The sequence below is a fragment of the Sceloporus occidentalis genome, unplaced genomic scaffold, assembly GCF_023333645.1.
Source record: "Sceloporus occidentalis isolate IW3139 unplaced genomic scaffold, rSceOcc1.0.p SCAF_4, whole genome shotgun sequence".
NCBI lineage: Eukaryota > Metazoa > Chordata > Lepidosauria > Squamata > Phrynosomatidae > Sceloporus > Sceloporus occidentalis.
In genome coordinates this window covers 33,143,047-33,164,162 of record NW_028316984.1, presented here as the reverse complement: position 1 = coordinate 33,164,162, position 21,116 = coordinate 33,143,047, and the positions used below count along the sequence as shown (strand labels likewise).

General features: G+C 39.5%; 1 protein-coding gene across 7 annotated transcripts in view; it reads right to left on the bottom strand.

Moving 5' to 3' along the window:
• The window catches only part of CCDC141 (coiled-coil domain containing 141), a 122,143-nt gene that overhangs the window by 25,513 nt on the left and 75,514 nt on the right, over window positions 1-21,116 (bottom strand). For all 7 annotated transcript variants that reach the window (XR_016280848.1, XM_089519662.1, XM_089519666.1 and 4 more), the window contains exons 8-16: window positions 15,343-15,515; window positions 12,919-13,060; window positions 10,018-10,137; window positions 8,375-8,566; window positions 6,200-6,373; window positions 5,324-5,503; window positions 4,003-4,128; window positions 505-693; window positions 62-241 (exon numbers count right to left, since the gene is read on the bottom strand). Coding sequence is in view for 6 of the 7 variants with exons in the window: in XM_089519662.1 (XP_089375788.1) it covers window positions 62-241; window positions 505-693; window positions 4,003-4,128; window positions 5,324-5,503; window positions 6,200-6,373; window positions 8,375-8,566; window positions 10,018-10,137; window positions 12,919-13,060; window positions 15,343-15,515 (1,476 nt within the window). In the remaining variant the exon portion in view is untranslated. The remainder of the gene's footprint in view (window positions 1-61; window positions 242-504; window positions 694-4,002; window positions 4,129-5,323; window positions 5,504-6,199; window positions 6,374-8,374; window positions 8,567-10,017; window positions 10,138-12,918; window positions 13,061-15,342; window positions 15,516-21,116) is intronic.

Below are 21,116 nucleotides of genomic sequence, written 5' to 3'. Positions count from 1 at the left end.
CTACATTCTGTTTTCTCCTTAATTTGTTGCCAGTACAGGATCTACTCTGGTATTGACTTACAGGATGTTTCACTGTTGAAATTATATCCATTCCAAGTGTGAGTGCCAATCTGTACAGGTTCTTGATATGTGTGTGCTTCTCCTGAACATTATTCAAGTGGATCTTAGCATGGGGAGTGTCACTGGGCACATCTTTCAGTTCTGAGATCTCCAGTCCTTCTGATTTTATGAGACATTCAAGCTGTGAAAATTAAGGCATATATCATTTAAAACATTCTTCCATTCCTCTGTTTTATATTCAAAAATGTTAGGGACAGGTTCAAGTCACATGCATTTGCATCAGGTTTTATGACCTGATAATATTTCAGCATGGTTCTTAGTGATTAATAAGAGTTTCTTTTAATGTCATGTTCGTTTATGGCAGAATAAGAATGATAAATACACAGATAGCCATATAGTTGCCATGAGACAGTATGCTTCCAGATTAAGCATGACCATACTTACTTCCTCTTTGACATGATGGAATTTGACTGTCTTGTTGAAAATTTCATCGTACTCGGCCATTCTCTCCTTTATTTCCTTATGGAGATGAAGCAGCTCACTTACTTTCTCAGACTTTTCCATATCAGGTACTCCTTTCAGGCTCAGCTGCTCTGATAGCTTTAATGTGTATTCCACCTCAGCACTGAGTTGCTAACAAATCAGATGTAATAAGAATATTCAGATTTTAAACAGAAGTATGCTTACAGTTACATCCAAGCAAACCACTTTCCACTTTATTTCCTGAATGTGAAGTCATGCCATCATAAATGCAAACAATAAGCAATTTTCCTAATTTGCCATGTTGTATTTCATTCTTCTCTGTGGCACTAAGGCCTGTTACAGCCTGCCAAAATAAAGCTGCTTCGGGTCTCTTTGGAGGTATGCTATTTAAATGATGCATGGGTCCTAAGAGTCCGGAGGTTGTGCCAAAGCCACACTCCATTCCTAAGCACTGGAGTGCAGCTTTGGTGCAGCTTCCGGATTCTTAGGGTGCATGCATCATTTAAACAGCATACCTCCAAAGAGACCCGAAGCAGCTTTATTTTGGCAGTCTGTAACAGGCCTCAGTCTCTAAAGCTTGTGAGGGTACTTCTTTTTGCTCCTCCCTTCATGTTAAACAGGGAGCTGTCTGTTTACTTTTTCTTCTCTACCACTGATCCAATAAATGGACAGAACCAAAGGGAGGGATTCTTTCTTCCCACTATGAGTGGAACCAAACAGAACTATGAATGAACACATGCAGAACTATGAATGAACACATGCAGAACTATGAATGAAAACTGCAAGGAGTAAAACCAATGTATTTCTGGCCCATGCAGTTTTGCTTCAATTGATTGATAAAGCTGTTCTGTCCTACATTTACATGTTTTTAACTGTGGTTTTAACTTGTGTGGTAATTAATAATTTACATGTTTTTACATGTTTTTAACTGTGTTTTTAACTTGTGTGGTAATAATATTGTAACATTTTAATTGTATTTTTTAAACTCTGCTGTGATCCCGCCTCAATCCAATTGGGAGAGGCGGGAAGATATAAACATTATTATTATTATTATTATTATTATTATTATTATTATTATTATTACATGAACCTGCAATCTGTATGAAAATACACATTTAAATATGTCTTTCTAGACATATTTTAAGATTAATTTCCCCCTCAAATTATGTATTAAAAGACACATCTTCTCAACAAATATTAAATTTAAATATTTTTTTGGGGACAAGTACTGTGTCAAAACATTTGAGAAGTTCAAAGCAGATGTCTAAGTTCCAATTTACACATTAGTCTTGTAGGCACAGTTAAAGCTATTTTGTGTCATAATTAAAAAAAAGAATACATTTCTCAAGCATCCTGTTTTCCATACATTCTCTGTCTGGAGGACTAAAGTGGACAATTTGCTCTATACTTTAGTCTCCGAAGAAAGGGAAAACAAAGAGAAAGATGCCTGACCAGGTTTAAATCCCTCCTGAACTTTTGTGATATCTACCATATATCCATGGGGAGAGATGATAAGGAATAAAAATTATAATTATATACAAGCATTGCGGGTTTGGGCTTGTTTTGCAAAGAGACAAAATGTAGCAGAGAGTTCATTTCATGACATCTTTTCCAGTTAGGGCATTATCACATGGGGACCTATGTGCTTGCAATCCGAAAATGATTAAAGTGCTGTCATCCCAGAAAAGCAATCCCATTTGCCAATGGTTATCACACAGAGCGAACAACAAGGTGCTAAAGGCACATTAGTTAGGGTCAGATTCGCATTTGGCTATCAAAAGGAGACAAACAAACCCCCATTGCTAGCATAGAATTGCCTTGTCTGTGCATGCTCCCAACTGTCATTTCCACAAGTGCTCCCCCCATGCCCAAGGGAGGGAAGGGCGGCTGTCTTGTTGGGGCTTCTGAAAGGAAACCCCATGTCCAGGGTGGCAGGGAGCCATGACAGAGCACTCCTGGCCCTTCCACTGCCTCCTCCTCCTCCCTCGGCTGAGAGAGTGTGACTGTTGGAGTGGTGCAGCGGCACTCCTCTCTCTGCCTCTCTTCCTCCTTTTTCCCTTGCCAGCTCCCTGGGAATCTGGCCCAGGGCCTCAGAGAACTCCATCCCCACCGTCTTCCTCCTCCTCACTTCTGGGCCCTCCTCTGCCTCTTCCTCCTCCTCCGGCTGAGAGTATGTTCCCAGAGGCCGGGAAAGCAAGCAAAGGAGGAGGAGGAGGAGAGCAGCAGGGATGGATTCCTCTGACGCAGCCGCTCTCCCGCTCTTCTGGGGGTCAGTTCAGCAGGAAGCCCCAGGCGGGGGGGGAGGGAGGGAGGAAGGCAGACTAGGAGTCAGAAGGAGACTCCTGGAGGAGTGGGCAAGTGGCCATGTCAGAGTAATCCATCCTTGCTTCCGGAAGAGGAAGAAGGTGGTGGGAATGGAGTCCTCTGAGGCCCTGAGCCGGCTTGCCAGGGAGTCCCCATATCCACGGCAGCGGGGAGCCGCGGCTGCATTGCAGGACCAGCAGAGCTGGGTGAGGGCCTCCTGCAGGATCCCCCAGTGCAGCGTCTCCCTCGGCGGGGCCCTCTTGGCCTCAGTGCCCTCTCGGAGGCCCTCTTCCCCAAAGTATGTCACCACTTCCCCACAAAAGGCACAATACCAGGGGGTGGAGGAAGAGAAGGCAGAGGAGGATCCATGGGAAGTGAAGGGAATGCAGGGGTGATCCACAAAAACATTCCAGACCATACCTTTTAAATTCGGTAAATCAGCGAAATTACCCATTTCTGGGATTAGGTGTCATTGCATTCGGAATGGCCCAGGATTCCCTACGGTCAGGTATGATAGCCTCATTCGAAAGAATGTGAAATCCCATGATTGACTCTGGACTGCATTCTATGTTCGTATGGTGATCTCATTCAAAATAATGTGAAACCCCCTGATTTATTCTGCATTCACCTTGGAATAATCTTTCAATTTCCACCGTGTGATAATGCTCTTAGATCAATGTTCCTCCATTTTCCTAGCATTCCACACAAACTAATCAACACAAATTTTATAAACAGCTTCTAGAACTATCAGTGTGGATGATAAACATTTAAAATGTTATTTTTCTTTAAAAAGGAAATGTTTTTAATAGATAAGTGCATGTGTACCCCACCCTCTAAAATCTTCCCTTGGGTTGAAATTACTCAGCACAGTGTGTGTTCCTTTCCACAGAACTTGCAATGAAATTCTGGGCACCACACTTCAAAAAGGATGTTGACAAGCTGGAGCGTGTCCAGAGGAGGATGACCAAAATGGTGAAGAGTCTGGAAACCATGCCCTATGAGGAGAGACCTGTTGGGAGTGCTTTGATTCTGTGTTCTTGCATGGCAGGGTTTGGACTGGATGGCCCTTGTAGTCTCTTTCAGCTCTGTGATCCTATGATTCTATAAAAATATGTTTTCTGCACAAGACATGACACACTTAAATTCTGTTCTCACCTGAAATTGTGGCTTCATTTTGTTAAATCTATTTTGCAGTTCTACAAGTATTGAAAGGTTACTTCCCAGATCGAGTGCAACAGTAGATCTGAGAGCCTCCTGAAGAGTGTTTAAAATTTGTATCGTCTACAAGAAATAAGAAAATAATGTGCAAAATATATATTATGGAATATCTTTTGCTTTTTACAAAAATGAGTATTAAACCTCTACTTAGTCTTGAAGAAATGCTACATAAATAAGTAGAAAGATAAAAATCCAAAAAAGCATTGTACATTGTATAGAAAGTATATATTGCATACATTTAACTTTTTTACAGCTGGAGTGCACCACAAAGTAAAAATGCTCAGATTTCACTATTAAAAGTACATAGTATGATTGCAGATAAATTCTTGAGTATGTATCATCATCACCACCACCATCAGACATCTCCAAACACAAAAGGAATTGGGATTAGCATTCAGTGACAAATGGCCAAATTTGGTATTTGTTCTGATTCTACTTTTCTTTCTGGCCTTAATCTCTCTACCGCTATTATAATGGTAGTGTCAAATATTCCACTTTTGGACAAGCTATCAGAGCCTGTGGTGGCATCTCAGCTCTAGGGGTTCCTGAATTAAATTGATTATATTTCAGGCCTGATTATGGAACAAACATTATGGTCCTGTTGGTAGATGATCTACACTGGCAACTGGACAGGGAATGTGTGTCCCTGTTCATTCTGCTAGTACTTTCAGCCTTTGATCCCACTGAACCTTCTGGGACACCTTAGTGGAATTAGATTTTACAGTGGTTCCATTCTTTCATGGAGGAGTGAATTCAGATGGTGATTCTGAGGGATTCCTGCTTGGGTCCATTGCCACTGACCTGTGGCATCTCTCAGGTGAAGTCCTTGCAGTACTTCTGGCTAAAAGAAGATATCTGGATTCATCACTACTGACTACCTTACTCTTTGAAACTGAAATGGCTATGTGGGAAGAACTGTGCAATTTACAAGGTGGGGCTGAGGGCTTTTAGTTATGGCAGCGTTTGAACAGAATTCTGGCCTATGGAATGACCAAAAAAGTGAGTTGCAGTGGCAGACATGCAATGTATGTCATTGTAACTAACTAAAAAGATGCCAGCCATAGTGTTTCAGGAAAGCCCAAACACTGTTCCCCCACCCCCCCTCTTTTTCCTGAATATAATTTGAACATTCAGGACATTTCCTGGCTTGATTTACAGATCTGTCCAGACAAAGATCAAGATAACTAGCAGCATTAATTCACAGCCTTAAAAATACATGAAAAAACTCAGAAATAATCATCATGTAACATTCACTTACATTTTGAAATTGCTCATTAAATTTCCCACATTGTTGTTTGATGGATTCCACTTGATTCATATTAAGTTTCCATGATGCCCAAAGCCGTGTCAATTCTTCTTTTTCTTTGTTCAGAATATCAATAGTATCTTCAGTTACTTGAACAACACTTTCCACATTCAATATCAGATTCTTATTTACCTGTTAAATTAGAATTAACAAGACCTTATTTTTGAAGGTGGTATATCTAACCAGTATTGGCAATTTGGCAATGTTTAAGAGCCAAGGTAGGGTGGGGTGGGGAGACCCACATACATTTCTTTTAGCTTCCACATCTAGATATCAAGAATGTCTACTTTGTGGTTTACAATACAATCCTATACATGTTTACTCAGAAGTAAGTCTTATTGGGTTCAACAGAGCTTATTTCCAAGTACAATCTATTTCACCAAGATGGGTAACACTAAACCAGCTAAAGCTGTGTTGAATCCAAACTCCTTCCAGCCTAGAGATTATGGAAATTGCATAGGATTACTATGACCTTGGTCTACATTTGTGCTGTGATCGTGGCTGTGTCCATGGTTTGATGTAGTATAACTCAACTTTTCATTTTCTCCACCCCCTTCTTCATGATTTTTTTTCTTTTTGCTTCAGATGTAACAGCAGTTGTATCAACATAACCCTCTGCTGGATGATCTCTCACTTTAGCTGGTGAAAGGCAATATGCCATCATAAGGGCAGCTCATTCAGCAGAAGGCCAGTTCATCTGGCACAACAGATGTAACTGTGTATACTGTTACTGTATTTGGCAAGATTTAGAGGAAAACTTGGCACCACGGTTTTTAATGCAGAAGATGGTCAGGGCTGGAGTCAGTAAAACACCAGAGATAGCCTCACCATGTTTACTAAATTTAAAAAGTCATGCCCCATATCTTGAGTGGAAAGAATCTTCTTTAAAACCATTTGCCATTGGGTGTCAGCTGACTGAACCAAGGTCTCATTTTTAGCTTCATTTTCTTGCTCAGAATCAGTGATATAGAACTCTTTCAGCTTCTGAGCATCATCTTCAACCTAAAGGGATAGAAATAAATGACTAGTTAATTTCTTTCCTGCGTACATGCTGTTTTTTTAGGATAGAGGTGGGGAAAGATTAATATTTTGTCCTTGAATCATATCTCTAATGTCAATAAATTTGGGATGCATGCTTCCAAGCAACTTCAGAGTGCAGTCAATATGGCAGAAGAAGCCCTGATGGCACAGTGGTTAAATGCCAATACTGCTGCCATAAGGTTGTGAGTTCAATCCCAGAGGGCTCCAGGTTGACTCAACCTTCCATCCTTTCATCGGTCAGTAAAATGAATCCCCAGCTTGTTGGAGGCAATTGGTTTAGTGATTGTAAACCACTTAAAGAGTGCTGAGTTCACTGATAATGCTAGATTTGCCCTGTCACATTTTTTCTGATTCTTTATAGAGGACTTATAAAATCTGAGTTACATCAGTCTCTTCTGAGGGAATGTTTTCCATCTGAGGCAGAACGTGGAAACCTGTGCCCTTGAATGGTTGGACTACAGTGCCCATTAACTGGCTGGGGCTGATGAGAGTTGGAGACCCAAATCATCAGGAGGACTCTATGCCCCCTGCCTCTGATTGAGAGAGATTTTACCCAAAGCACAATTTGAGAGGATTTCCATAAACAGATGATACAGTGAAAATATAATGAAATGGTATGGGTTTGTTTACTTAATTTATACCTGTCCTTTCTCTCAGTATGGGACTTGAGGCAGCTTATAACACATTTTTTAAAAAACACAATTTGTATTCCGAAGTTAATAAACTATTGAATAAGCAATCCCATTAAAAACACAGATTTAAAATAATTTAAATTTTTAAAATAATTTCATTTTAAATAATTTAAGTACTGTAAAACATATAAAACATAACAATGAAGATAAAATACCATCATCCCTCTGCAACAGACAAGGAGCCCTGGCGGTGCAGTGGTTAAATGCCAGTATTGCAACCACAAGATTGTGAGTTCAATCCCAGGCAGGGCTCCAACTCAGCCTTCCATCCTTTCATAGGTTGGTAAAATGAATACCCAGCTTGTTGGGGGAATTAGCTTACAGACTATAAACCACTTAGAGAATGCTTAGTTCACTGATAAACGATATAGAAATGTACATGCTATTGCTATTTAGCAGGCAAAGGCTTGCCTATACAAAAAGCTCTTTGCTTGCAGACTGAGAAACAGGAGTCACATGTTTAGATAGAATGATATAGATAGAGGGAAGTCCCTGTCTATCTAAGGAGGGAAAGGAGAATGCAATACATTAGCACATGGAAAATTTCTCATGGGTTCATCACAGTCCAGTCTCCTTCTGTCCCAGTCATTACCATACTTTCCAGTATTTCACAGATGAAAACTAGGATGCATGCTTCCAAGCAACATCAGAGTGTGGTCAATATGGCAGAAGTTATTAATGAGGAAGACCACACAAGTTAAAAGAGGTGTGGAGCAGTTTGCATTTGCCAGTGCCTGCTGGAAAGAACAAGACTCTATGCCCTCCTCTCCTTTCCCCCATGTTGAGCTAAATGAGTACAAACTACTTTTGCATTTTGAACTCAGTTTGCAGCAACTTGTACAATGAGGACAAAAGGGAGAAGTGGGAGAAACAGAGATAAACTGAGACATTTTAAAAGCAACTGAAAAAGCAGAATTTATCAGGACTGTCCCTATCAAATTGGGACAGTTGGAGAGTATGCAAGACTAGGCCAGTTTAGGATGCATGTGGTCTGTGAATGTTTCCCATTTAATGTTACTGCTTTAACTGGAGACAGATCCTTGGGGAAAAAGAAGGGTTGAAGCCCAAACCTGTCTCTCTCTCTCTCTCTCTCTCTCTATATATATATATATATATATATTTCTTCTTCGTGGTCTCTGCGAATACATACAAATGGGTTTCACTGCGCCTGCGCAGTGCTGTTCAGAAACTTCTGGAGATCAGTTTGCATGCAAGCACTTTGCTCACAAAGCAAAGGACCATGCATTTCTTGTAAGAGAATTTTGTATACCTCATTTGATGACTTTAAAAAGGCTACATAGGGCTTCAGGATTTCCAGTTTTAAGCCAATATTTCTGTTAAGTGTTGCCAGTTCCTCATTTAGAAGGTCAGTCTTGTTAGAAAAAGCTGCTATTTCTGTGGTTTCAAATTCTTCCATTTCCTTTAAAATTCTGACAGCTAATTCCAGTTCATTGGCCATCTCCTAAATTGAATAAACACAGAATGTAATACCTATGGTGAACATTCACATCATGCAAAATTTGGATAAGTACTTCAGAATATACTAAGGTCCTGTGTAGACAGGGGCGGCTTGGGGGTGAGTCGAGGTGTAGCATCCACATGACGCATGCTCTGACTCCGCCCCCAAGGCGGCGTGACATTACGCACTGCTCCACACAGCGCTCCTCTGGTGCTTTGTCCACACAACGCAAAAAGGAGCCACTTTTTGAGGGTCCTTTTTTGCACCCTGCAAAGTCCAGATCGGGGCCATAGTGTGCGGTTGCTGCAGCCCTGATCTGGCTGTAAGAGGGGCGGCTGGAGGTCACTCCTTCAGGGCTGTCTGCACAGCCCCCAATTTACCATTTAAAAACAACAACACTATGCTAGCAAAATATGACATCGTTTACTCTAGAAATTAGCTTTCCAAATACAGTGTGATTGTATTCCATTATAGTTTTGCTGTCACTGAAGATTGCATATACAGGATAATGTCAATAACAATGTAGAGAAAATGAATTTATGGAAACTATGCTTTCAAAACTTGTGTGTTTTGACTTTTAGATAAATTGTCAGTAAGGATAGCCCAATCAGAAATATTTCCTTATTCAGTTCATGAATGCATTGCCATATCATATGGTGATACCCACTGTCTTAGAGCTATTTCATAATAACGTTTTTGACATGTTTAAAGGAAACTAAAGATTACTGTATGGATCTTAGGGTGTGTCTGAATGGGCTAGAATACACCAGGAGCCTGGAATATTCCCAGTCAGGAGCTTCCCCGACGTTCCCCCCCATTATCTGGGACACTCTCGAGTGACATTGGGTGACTATTCGCAATCACATCTCACTACCACCAGCACAAATCACTCCCTCTGAAGGCAAGAACAAGGTGCCCAGTGTAAGTCACATGACTGGGAGCCTTGTTCTGACTTCAGACAGGGCAACTCGTGGTGACAGAGGGTGGTACAGTAGGACGCATGTGTGAACAGCTACCCACCATTACTCCAGTGGGCTCCAGGTTTCATCTTAAGTGGGGGTATACATCAGATTCAGTGCTGAACTGGCTGGACGTTGTCCAGATAGTTTGCACTGGAACTGTGGATTAGACCCTGCATTGTAAGGACTACTTGTCACAAGGACAGTGGGAGGATGTGGTAGTTGGCCTGTGCAGCCACAGGCTATGACACTGCTGATTTGAAACTGCATCCCCACACTGCCTCTCTCTTTTCTCCATTCTTGCTGTTGTAATGTGCCATGCAACTTCCTCATCACATGATTCCTTCAGACAGTGCCCCAAACAATGTGTAGGGCTGGTATGGAAAATCAGTTCTAGCAACACCTTTGGAAATTCACATAATATGGAAAAATGGTTTAACACAACTTTAAAAACATGCACTTCATTTTAAAATAGAATTTAAAAATATATTTTACCTTGGTTTGGTTTGCCATCTCTAAATACTTGTTCAAGACTTCCTCTGATTCAGACACAGACAATCCAGGATTTATTGCAACTGAGATTACTGGACCAATGTCTTTAATCTTTGTAGAGGCCTTCAGGTTTAAATAAATATCAAATATTAGTGGAAAGAAAAATATTTGGATATATTTGCACTGATTCTGCACAAGAAGCACTAACTATGATGCTTTGTTGGGGTAACTTTGATGAGATTTCCAGCCTCCTGTACTTTGAACCCGGTGAAAAAGAGTATGTTATGTGTTCCCTTAAATGTTTGAACTGACATTTACTTTGAGCACAAAGAACAACACATAGTGAAAAATGAAAGAAGGTTCATTTTTGAGCTCTAAGAGGGAAATAAATATAGAAATCTATTTCCTTTTAGTTATGCAGGAATGAGACTAGCGGGATTATCACACACAGACAAAATAGGGACAGGATCGCTCCTGTGTCCTTATCCCGTCCATGACAGCAATCACAATGAAGCCTTTCATAACATAGCACTGATCCTGTCATTATCCTGTCATTGAAGCAGCATTGCATTAACATGAACTCCTGTTAATGCAAAATTCTAGGCAATGCCACTTCAATGATGGGACAATGATGGGACAATGACAGGATCAGAGCACCTCTCCTAGGTGAGAGAAAGAAATTTGTAGCATAAGATTTCATAGACTAAAGAGATTATCAGACTCTTGAAAGTGATGGAAGCAAAGCAGGATGCTCCTGTCACAATTGTGTGATTGGGGCAAGAATATCAGATGATGCCATGCGACGCCACCATTATCTGTGGGGAGGAATTCTCCCGTCCCTTTTCATTAATAGAAGTTTCCCATTAGTGAAAAGCACAGAAAAGACAAGGACAGGATAATGGTGTTGTCTGATATTCTTGCCCCAGTCACACAATTGTGATGGGAGCATCCCGCTTTGCTCCCGTCACTTTCAGGCATTTGATAATGTCTTGAGGAGATTGTTGCTATTAACTTTAACTGGTCTTGCTGCCTCCTGTTGCATTTGGGGGTTTGTAGTTCACTGAGGTGGGCCTAAGAGCTCTCTGACTGACTACTCTAACCGCCCTTCCTAAACTACAAATCCCAGAATGCAACAGGAGGCAGCCAGAGCAGTTAAGTGGAATAGCAACACTTTAAGGGTATAGTGTGATAATCTCTTAAATCTACTTCATTCCATGCATCTGATGAAGTAGACTCAGATCTAATGTACACTGCAGAAATAATGCAATGTGATACTGCTTCAACTGTCATGGCTCCATGCTATGGAATTCTGGTGTTTATTGTTTGTTGCAGCACAAGAGACTCTGACAGAAAAAGCTAAATATCTCACAAAACTACAAATCCCAGAATTCCACAGCATTGAGCATAGCATTTAAGCAGTGTCAAGCGGCTTTTTTTCTGCAGTGCAGATTAGACCACAGTATACAAAAGTTTATGCTACAAACTTCTTTTTCTCTGTTCATTTCAAAGGTGCTACAAAATTATTTTGTATACTGATCCAGACTAACACGGCTATGTCTTTGAATTCTATTGCATTCATAACAATGTCAGCAGCATGGTGAGGCATATATATATATATATATATATATAGAAAGAGAGAGAGAGTCATTAGAAGGTATGTGAATACATTCCTACAGTACATTTTTAGATGTTTCTAAATAAGGTTTAAACTGTGTTTACCAAATGGCGGAGCTGATTTTAGCAGCAACCAGTCTTTTATAGCACTAGCAGGTTAGGAGGATGCTTCATTTACTTTAAAGGGGGCGGTAGTTGCATTCTGCATAGAGGCATGACAGTTCAGATTTCAAAAGGGGTTTCAATATCTTTAAAAAATAGCCAAAAGCATTTTTTCCTTCCAAGAATTGTTTCAGTTAGCAACAGAGATGTCTTTGAAAAATACTAGATGAGTACCATATCCACAAGTAATTATTGTTTTTCTTAAATACATGATTTTTTTTAAAGTATGGAATCATTGTTTTCAGTTGGGGGGCGGAGATTGCTTTTACGGTAACAGTTATTGTAAAGCCCTTGCTGGACTATAGAAGTTAACAGTCCACCTTGTATGGGAGAAGAATTGTAATGTCTTCTACCCAGCAAATCAGTCAAGGAAAATCAGATGTCCTTTGAGAGAGAGAGAGAGAGAGAGAGAGCGGAACAGGAGAAAGGAGGAGTCTGGTGAGGCCAGGATTATAGTCTTCTTCTTTGCTTAGAGGAAGCAAACTTTCTCTTATTTTTCATTCTTTAAACTGTTTCTGATTTCTCTTTGTTTCTTCCAATTTCTGCTTCCACCCCCAATATCTTTCCTTGTCGATCCTTTTGTGTTGCTCAGGTTGACCAAACTGAGAGGTTCTCAGTCAGCTTCCACCTACTTAGCCTAACTCCACTGTGTCCCTAACTGCCTAAGCAGCCTGTAATATACTGATGCAGGAACCAATGCTGAAGGTGAAGGAGATGTTTAGCCACTTTATGGAATAGTAGCTTTCTGAGGACAAAAAAGTATCCTAAGATAAGTGTGGGCACATGAGCTTCCTTTTTTGGTAAGGGTTTTTTTTGTGTCCTATGTTTGCCCCAACATCTGCACATTTGTATTTGTACTTTCCCCTTCCACATACATGTTTCCATTAGTATTTTCTTCTTCTTCAAATCTTCAGATAACTGCTTTGCAAAATGCTAGAAAGTGCAAATACTGAACTGCAGTTTATTTGACATATTTTTTGAGGAATATACATTTGGTGAAGTTGTCTCAAAATGTGAACTGAATGACATTCTCCCCCATCCCTACGTGATATATTATTCTGTGAAATTTTAGAACTGTAAAATGTGCTGAAAAGGGGTTTCTTAATGAAGAATATTGTTTTCAAATACCTTTGCGATGTAATCATCAATGGAGGAGGTGATGCGTTGCTTTTCTGACTCATGTTCTTTTCGAGCAAGACACCTTTTCATCAACCGATCTGCTCTTTTTTTAATGCCATCTACCATCTCCTGGACACCGGTCATCCAGGTACTAAACATGTCAACAAAACCGAGATTAATGTTTTGGGGGGTTAATGAAATTATAGTAAGTAGATTTTAAAAATACTGTATTGATGATTTTTAGCAAAGTAAACTTTAAGGAAGAATTAGCCCTTAAAACAGGTTGGGGTGCCCCTGGATCACAGCTTTTCACCCTTGAAGCCCCTGCAATTGCCTAAAGCTTTACATCATTCACTACCAGTATTCCCTAATACTTTGAATTAAATACAGTATGAATCAATATAACACTTGAGCAAACTTATCAGAATCTGATCCTCAGTTAAAATACAACTGCAAGAAAGGTGTAGAATATAAAGCAGCTTGTATTTCTTATTGAAATCATTTTTTTCCTATAGAGTTTATACTTTCTTAGAAGCAAAACACAATTTATATTCCCTGTGTGTTTTAAAGACAATATTTGTTTAAAAGTGTTGTTTCAAACTGAAAAAAGCAATAAGTCAATTGGCAAAGAACTGACGATCATTCTAAGCTCCAGGGTGTCGATTTATAATAATGCAAAGACCAGAGGCAGTTTGCTTGCAGTTGTTTATCACATACAATTAAGATAGCAAAAACTACACATAAAGAGGGAATTAAATTCTTACATTCAATTAATTTACATTGGACGTTTTCTCTTACAAAATATCGCACAATTAAATAGTAATTCAAATTTCATTAAAATATTAATATTGGTCATGCAAATCATTTCAGTGTATAGAGAAAGGTCACATGAAGAACTGGAATAATTTTATTTTTTGAAATCCATTGTTTAGTTTAGCAGGAACTTGTTTATTCTGCAGTGTGGGAAGCTGTGCTGAAAAGGCAAACTAAGAACAGTGATGAGCACTGGATGAGATGCTCTGACATTATTGGTGGTGATGGGCAGAACCTTCCTACATTTCATAATAGGTCCACTTAAGTCCAGTTAACATAGAGAGTGTCCATCAGATTAGACTGAAAATTAGACTGTTCGAAATCAGCCCTGATGTTCTCTTAAATCATTTACATTTATTGGATACAAAAAGCCCCATTCTTTGCCTCTAACATTACATTGGCTTGTACTGCGAGTACAGCAAGTTCCCATCCCCACTGGCTGACAGCCCTGCTCTTTCCTAACTTTACTGGAGAAAAAAAGACAGTGAGGATACTTCAAACATTATTATTAACATTTGGACCTCAAGATTGGACTTCATAGATTTGTATTCATTTCCATAATTCTTTCATAATGCTACTCTTGCTTGTAGTGGCAATTAAGTGATGCTGGGAAGTACAGCAAATATTTTCCCCATAATTCCTGGCTGGTACAGACACTGCTTCACATGTTTATAGCAAAACCCACTGTTCAATACTAAAGCCTTTTCACACTGTGCAATTACAACACTATTATCTCACTTTAAGGAGCTTGTCCCATTAATAAATAAGCCAGTTGACCTCTTCCAGTTTGAATTCAGGATCCGGCATGCCCCCGGATGTTAGCATACCTAAATCGCCACCTGTCTAGCCAGGATGCCGCTGCCTGGATGCATTCTGGGTCGAAGCCTTGCTCAGCAAACATTTTTTCAAAGTTGGGGAGCTTCCAACTTCAAAAATTAGCCGGCTGAGCAAGGCTTTGATCAGGATGCATCCAGGTGGTGGCATCTCAGCTAGATAGGCAGCGACTTAGATACGATAACATCCGGGGGATCCCGGATCCTGAATTAAAGTCAGAAGAGGTAAGCCGGCTTATTTGTTAATGGGATAAGCTCCTCACTGTCATGGCAATATATGATGAAATATTGGGGTGTGAGAACCTCCTGGCTGAGAATTAAAAAGGCTTCTTTAAACTACCAATCCCAGGATTCTACAGGAAAGAACCATACATGATAGCTAAAAGTTTAATCATAATGCGATAATTTTGTCCTAAAACCCATGTGTTACCATTAATAATGCTTAGAATCCTTACCATCACTGCCCATGTAATCAGTAGTCTGGGAAAGAGAAATAACAAAAGGGAAGGCTTTGAAGCACTACAAAATTGATTTACTCTGGACCTGATCCTATCATCAAAGTATCTAGTTCCAGACTGAATCCTAAATTCCATTGTCCAGGTTTCCATGTTGTCAGGCTTCATCGCTATTTAAACCTCCTTACACTGACCTTCCCTATGGCTGCAACCCTATGGTGACATCTGACATGGTACAACTGTGACAAAAATTATATCTTCCCAGCAGTAACTCCCACCTATGGAACACTTTAAAATGTCTGTTAGGTTTTTCATTTACATTCTTAACACACCTTTGGGCATCTCCTTTGCTAAGCAAGGTTTGTCCCTTTTGCAGGACATCGGCTGTTCCATCTTTAAGCTCTTTCTGCAGCTCCTGGTGTTTTATTGCCAAGTTAGGCAAGGTTATATCTTCAGACTCAAGGAACTGAAGGGAAGCTTCTACATTTCCAAGTACATCACATGCCTATAAAAAGAAATATAAGCTTTGAAAAATAAAAGCAGCATTTAAAATAAAATGAATAATTTGGGGGAAAAACATTCAATAAGCATTCATTAGCCCTATCCAGATTTGGATTCATGAAGCACATGAAGAAGGGAAATATGCTAACCTCACCAATTTCATCATCACATCCATTACCTTTTATGTATGGAGGAGAAATGTGTGAAGACAAGTATCTCCTCTATCTATGAGACCTCTCCATGCAGTTTGGAACCCTGGGGAATCAGAATTCAAAATAACAGTGGTTGCATCTACACTACATAATTAATGCAGTTTGACATGGCTCCATCCTATGGAATCTTGAAATTTGTAGTTTGTTGTGGCACCAGAGCTCTCTGACAGAGAAGGCTAAATAGCTCACAAAACTACAGATCCCAAGATTCCATAGCATTGAGCCATGGCAGTTAAAGCAGTGTCAAACTGTGTTATTTCTGCAGTGCAGATGCAGCCCATAAGAGCCTCCAGAGATATAAAGTTCTCCTTTTCACAAATACATCAACTACCCGCTCAAAGTGATGGAAGCATTAGAGGAGGGCACATTTCTCCTCCTCCTGACAAGATAAATAAACCCACATCTATTAATTCTTGGCTCCTCCCCAATTGCATTGTACAAACTAAGGTTCAGTAGTTACATGGCAACTCATCTTTATTCAGAAAGGAGATGTACAAAAGCAAGTTTCCACATGCTGACCTCTGCCTGTTGTGCATGTGATTTCCCCCCCAAAATCCTCCTCCTGTAGCTTCCAAAGCCACCTCTCACTATTATTGAAAGTCTGTAACTGCCCAGGGCATATTTTCAGGACAGATAGGCATACCCAAACAGCAAATATCACCTACTCACTTTTAAACTAGCACCAAAACCACCAACAACGAAAACATCAAAAACAAAAAACATCACAAACCAACCCATTAGGTCAAAAGCTAATGGGAATATTTTGCTGGATTCCACCTTTTCTATTTTTATTTTTTAATCAGAATTAAATCTTTTCTGTAACTGGACATGGAGAGATTGTATGTTTATGTCTAAACTATTGATTTCTACAGTGTGCATAAAACATCTTGGCTTTAGCTTCCATATTATCTGATTTCCTTCTTCATATGCTGAATTCCCTGCTAGATACCCCCTGAGAAGCAAGTGATATATCATCTGTAAAAAAGGATAACAGATAAAAGCAGGATGAGGTCTCTTAGGTAAATGTCAGAATCCAGATTATCATCATGTTGATGTTGCAGCATCAATTTTAAACAACATACCTCTGAATATTGGATTTCAGTTAACAAAAAAAAAAAAAAAGGGGGGGGGGTCCTAAGAAAAAGGTTTGCTCTAAGGAAAAGGTCTGAGCTACTTACCCTACCCCACCCCATTATAGTGTGGGGAAAGTCCCCTGTGTGCCTTGTATGTAAAACTAGAACTAGAGGTGCTTGTTTTACTTTCAAAAATCCTTGGGAGTACAGCTTCATCATGATCTGCAGACAGACAGAAGGACAGACAATGGAATGCATTGTCCATTCTTCTCTCTGTGAGAGGAGACAATGACATCAAAAAGAGAAGGCCACAGGTTTGCAAATATGCTACTTATGTAATGTCATTGTCTGCCTGCCCACCATCTGTGTAGATAAAATGGAAAGTCACTTTTGAAAAATTTGAAACCAATTCTCCTAAAGGTGGTAGCAATGCAGGAACCTCCCTGAGCTTCACTGCCTTCTCATTCCAATCATGTTGTGTATAACTCAAGAATGACTGGAATGGATAAATTTAACTTGCCAGTGTTACAATTGTTTCTGTGATAGTTGAAGGAAAATGTGGGTAATTCTAAAATAATGACATCTTTCTATCAGGACATTTTCTTCTTAAAAGGCTTGTGAGGTTGTAATATAACACATTGTCAATGACAGCAACATCATAAAGTATCCTATCTCTCCCACCTCCAATGTCAAGAAAAACTTTTAAAAATTTTCTTGCAGCTGAAAAAACATAGCAACCGTTTTCTTGCTTTCTTTCCCTAAGCATAACTGGAACTGAGTAACAGCTTTAGAGGCTCTCTGGAGTAGGTCCAAAAAATAAAGGTGCATGCTTTTTGGTTTTTCACAGTAGGTATGCTGAAGCCTGTTAGAGAAAAGTGTTGGCATTCATAGCCTTCCTGTTAATTGGATATAGTTCTGCCTTATGCTTCATCTACAAATTCATATACCCCCACATTTGGCTACCTGTACAAATAATGGGAGGCCCTGTTTCTTTCAGGCTGCAATCCTAAGCACACTTATTTAGTGGTATGCCTCAATGTGTTTTACTTCTTAATATGTATAAGACACAATGGTCACACTCCTCAAATGACTTGGAAAATTGTTTGAAAGCCCCAGACTACCTCAAGTTTAGGGAGAGCCTCTTGAGAGTAATAGCTACTCAACAGTGGAACAATCTGCCTTGGAAGGTGATGGAGTTTCCTTCTTTGGAAGTTTTTAAACAGAGGCTAGGTGGCCATGTGTCATGGATGCTTTGATTGTATGTTCCTGCATGGCAGAAGGGGGTTAGACTGGATGGCCCTTGAGGTCTCTCCCAACTCTATGATTATATGATTACCATCTCTCCAAACTCTATATAAGGAAAATATTTTGTTAACTACAGTACTGTCAAGTTGACTTTGATCTATGATGACTCTATGAAGGAGAGACCTTCAAGTGACCCTGTTATCAGCATGACTGCTCACTTCTTGCAAACCTAGGGCTGTGGCTTCCACAATTGGTTCTATCCAACTATAAAGTAGTCTTTCTCCTTAGTAGCTTCTACCTTGCCAACTACCATTGCCTTTTCTACTGAGTCATGTCTTCTCATGATATGTCCAAAATATGACGGTCTCAGGAGAGTCATATTGGCTTCCAGGGAGAGATTGCTCTAGGACCTATTTATTTGTCTTTTTAGTTGTGTTCACACTATCCGCAAACCTCTCCTCCAGCACCACAGTTCAAATGAATTGATTCTATTCCTATCCGCTTTCTTCACGGTTCACTACACACACTGTTATATTCTGGTGTCAGAGTCGTTTTTTGATGTAAACAAGCTGCTGGGCAAGTTGTCAAAGTGTGGTAACTTAAAGCACTCCCTGTCAATTCTGAGAAAATAACACTTCTACTTTTTGACAATGAAGTTATTGCTGTCGAATTGGTCTTTGGATGATCAAATTTAGAACAAAGCAAAATATTTAAATAATTGGAAGCGACATTTCACCATATTGCATCTTGATCTACTTACAGACTTCAAGTTGCCCAGAAACTGATGGGGAAAAGGGGGGGGGGGGGGGGCTATAGCAAACAAGTCATTTTTTTTTTAGTCAAAGGTGTCTGTCATTGGCAAGAATCCTGTTGTTAGCCCTAATTAAAATAGACTCAAATCAGTTTTCCATGGTGAGTCAACACATTGGCATATCCCATTTTGTTCAATGCGTCTACTCTGGCTGGGAGTTACAATACAACTGAAGCCCTTTTCAACACCCATCAAGGTTTATATTGCTATAATTTTTGTCCAAGCACAAATGGTTTAAAACAAATGAAAACATATCTGATGTTCATAACTGATGTACTGTGTCTGTGTGTGTGTGTGTGTGTGTGTGTGTGTGTGTGTGTGTGTGTGGTATTCCTGAGGAGGCACTGAGTGCAGTGATTTGATTGGAAACCTGCCAAGGCATGGCTGGCCACATTAAAAGCATGACTTCAAATTGATGTTTTTAGGTTTTGGTCCATTACCTCTGCTTCCAAGGGACAGCTACTGGAGTAGTCTGTCAAAATCCAGAAAGTCTGCACAATAGAATTCTCTCTGGCTTTTCTTCTGAAAGGTTGGCTGAGGTATGCATTATATCAAGTCAAAAAAGACTCTGGGATATTACCTATCAAGAGCTTTTCACTTGTGCCAATACAATACGTTCCATTCTTTCTTTTCACATTGTATATGAAAACTATTTGTAGACGCCTGATTATCTGAACAATCTATATACACTAAACACTGGGAGGTCTTTAGTACATTTCCCCACATTTTCCTGTGTAAACATGGCATTCCAAGGGCCTCTAGGATTTATCCATGCAATCAACCTAAGGTGGCAACATAAGAACATGCCTGCTTTCTAATTTCTACCCTCTTACCCATGGATTGTAATTAGCTCCCTGATGAGCTCCCTACCTAGTAGACCAATTAATTTTTATGTGAAATATCTACTTATAGACAATGACCCTTGAGTTTCGTTGCAGTTGCCAAGTTTCTAACTCTAGCAGAGAATATTAAAAAATAGTTGTGAGTTTTGGTTTTGTTGCCTTGGGATTTTGATTCCCTGATGTTATTTTAAATGCTACTATTTTTAAATATCACACTTTGTCAAATTTCATGCTGTTTATTTATATATCTTTATACATTTTAAACTGAATTTTTCTTTTTCTCCTTAGTTTTGAAGAGGGGAAGTGCACTGACTTCTAGTCTAATGACTACAAGAAAGCTAATTATGACAAGCCTCAAATGACTTGCTCCAAAGCCACTCTCATTAATTTCAATGAAACTAATCAAGAGAAGGAGGTTTGAAGACTGTAGCCTACTGAGCTAGGTTTTTCCATGACAGCTGTTCTGCCATTCTGGCTGACAGGATTACCCCTTCCTATAATGCTACAGTTTCACAAATGGTGCCAAGTCAACATAACATGATACTTGGTAACATGGACCTCTCATCCTGCTGCCATAAGATCTTTATGGATCTTCATGCAACAGTTGATTAAAGAAACCTGTGCATTTGAAAGCACATTTAATGAAGGTTTCCTTTTTTAAAATAGCTTTAGTCAAGATTTGGTAGCATTTACAGCTCATTTAAAAACATTTACAGCCCCTTTATTTATACATGAGCAGCAAACCACAGTGATGTTCAAGCTAGTCAAAATGTGTCAGTAAACAACTTGACATAAACACTGCAAAGATCTCTCGTGTTTCACAGAGTGGGGATGTTGCTGTCAATTATTTTAAATTAGGGTGACTAGGTTTTGTACTTATATTGTATTTTGAAAAGTTATTTCGTTGGTGTAATTCTGTAAGCCACCCTGGAAATTATTATCGACTGTAAGGCAACATGTACATTTCTAAAATAAACCAGAAAATAAATATAATGCTGTTGTGTCACTTAGATACAAGGGCTTGAAACAGATGTATTTCTGCACAAAGAAGACATCAGCTAAGAAGAGATAAGAAGAGTTTCCATTCACAAATGGTTTTCAGAATATTTCCATATTGAAACTGTAACTTGGTTAGTTGGCCTTCTCAATGTTTGCTTGTCAAGGGACACTTTCAAATGATGAAATCTTGGGGTTTGTAGTTTCTTGAGTTATTTATTATTCTCTTCCAGAGAGCTCTAGTCCTTCACCCAAGTACCAACTCCATAAGATGAAACCACAGCAGTTACTAGAAGCAAAGTACTAAAAAGGACTTCAGATCATGAAAAGACATCACATTATCAGTGCTTTAGTAGTAATGTTGAGGTTTCATATTCTCATAATGCTGATCTGAGTGATAAAGGGATGCCAAGAGAAATGCTTCTT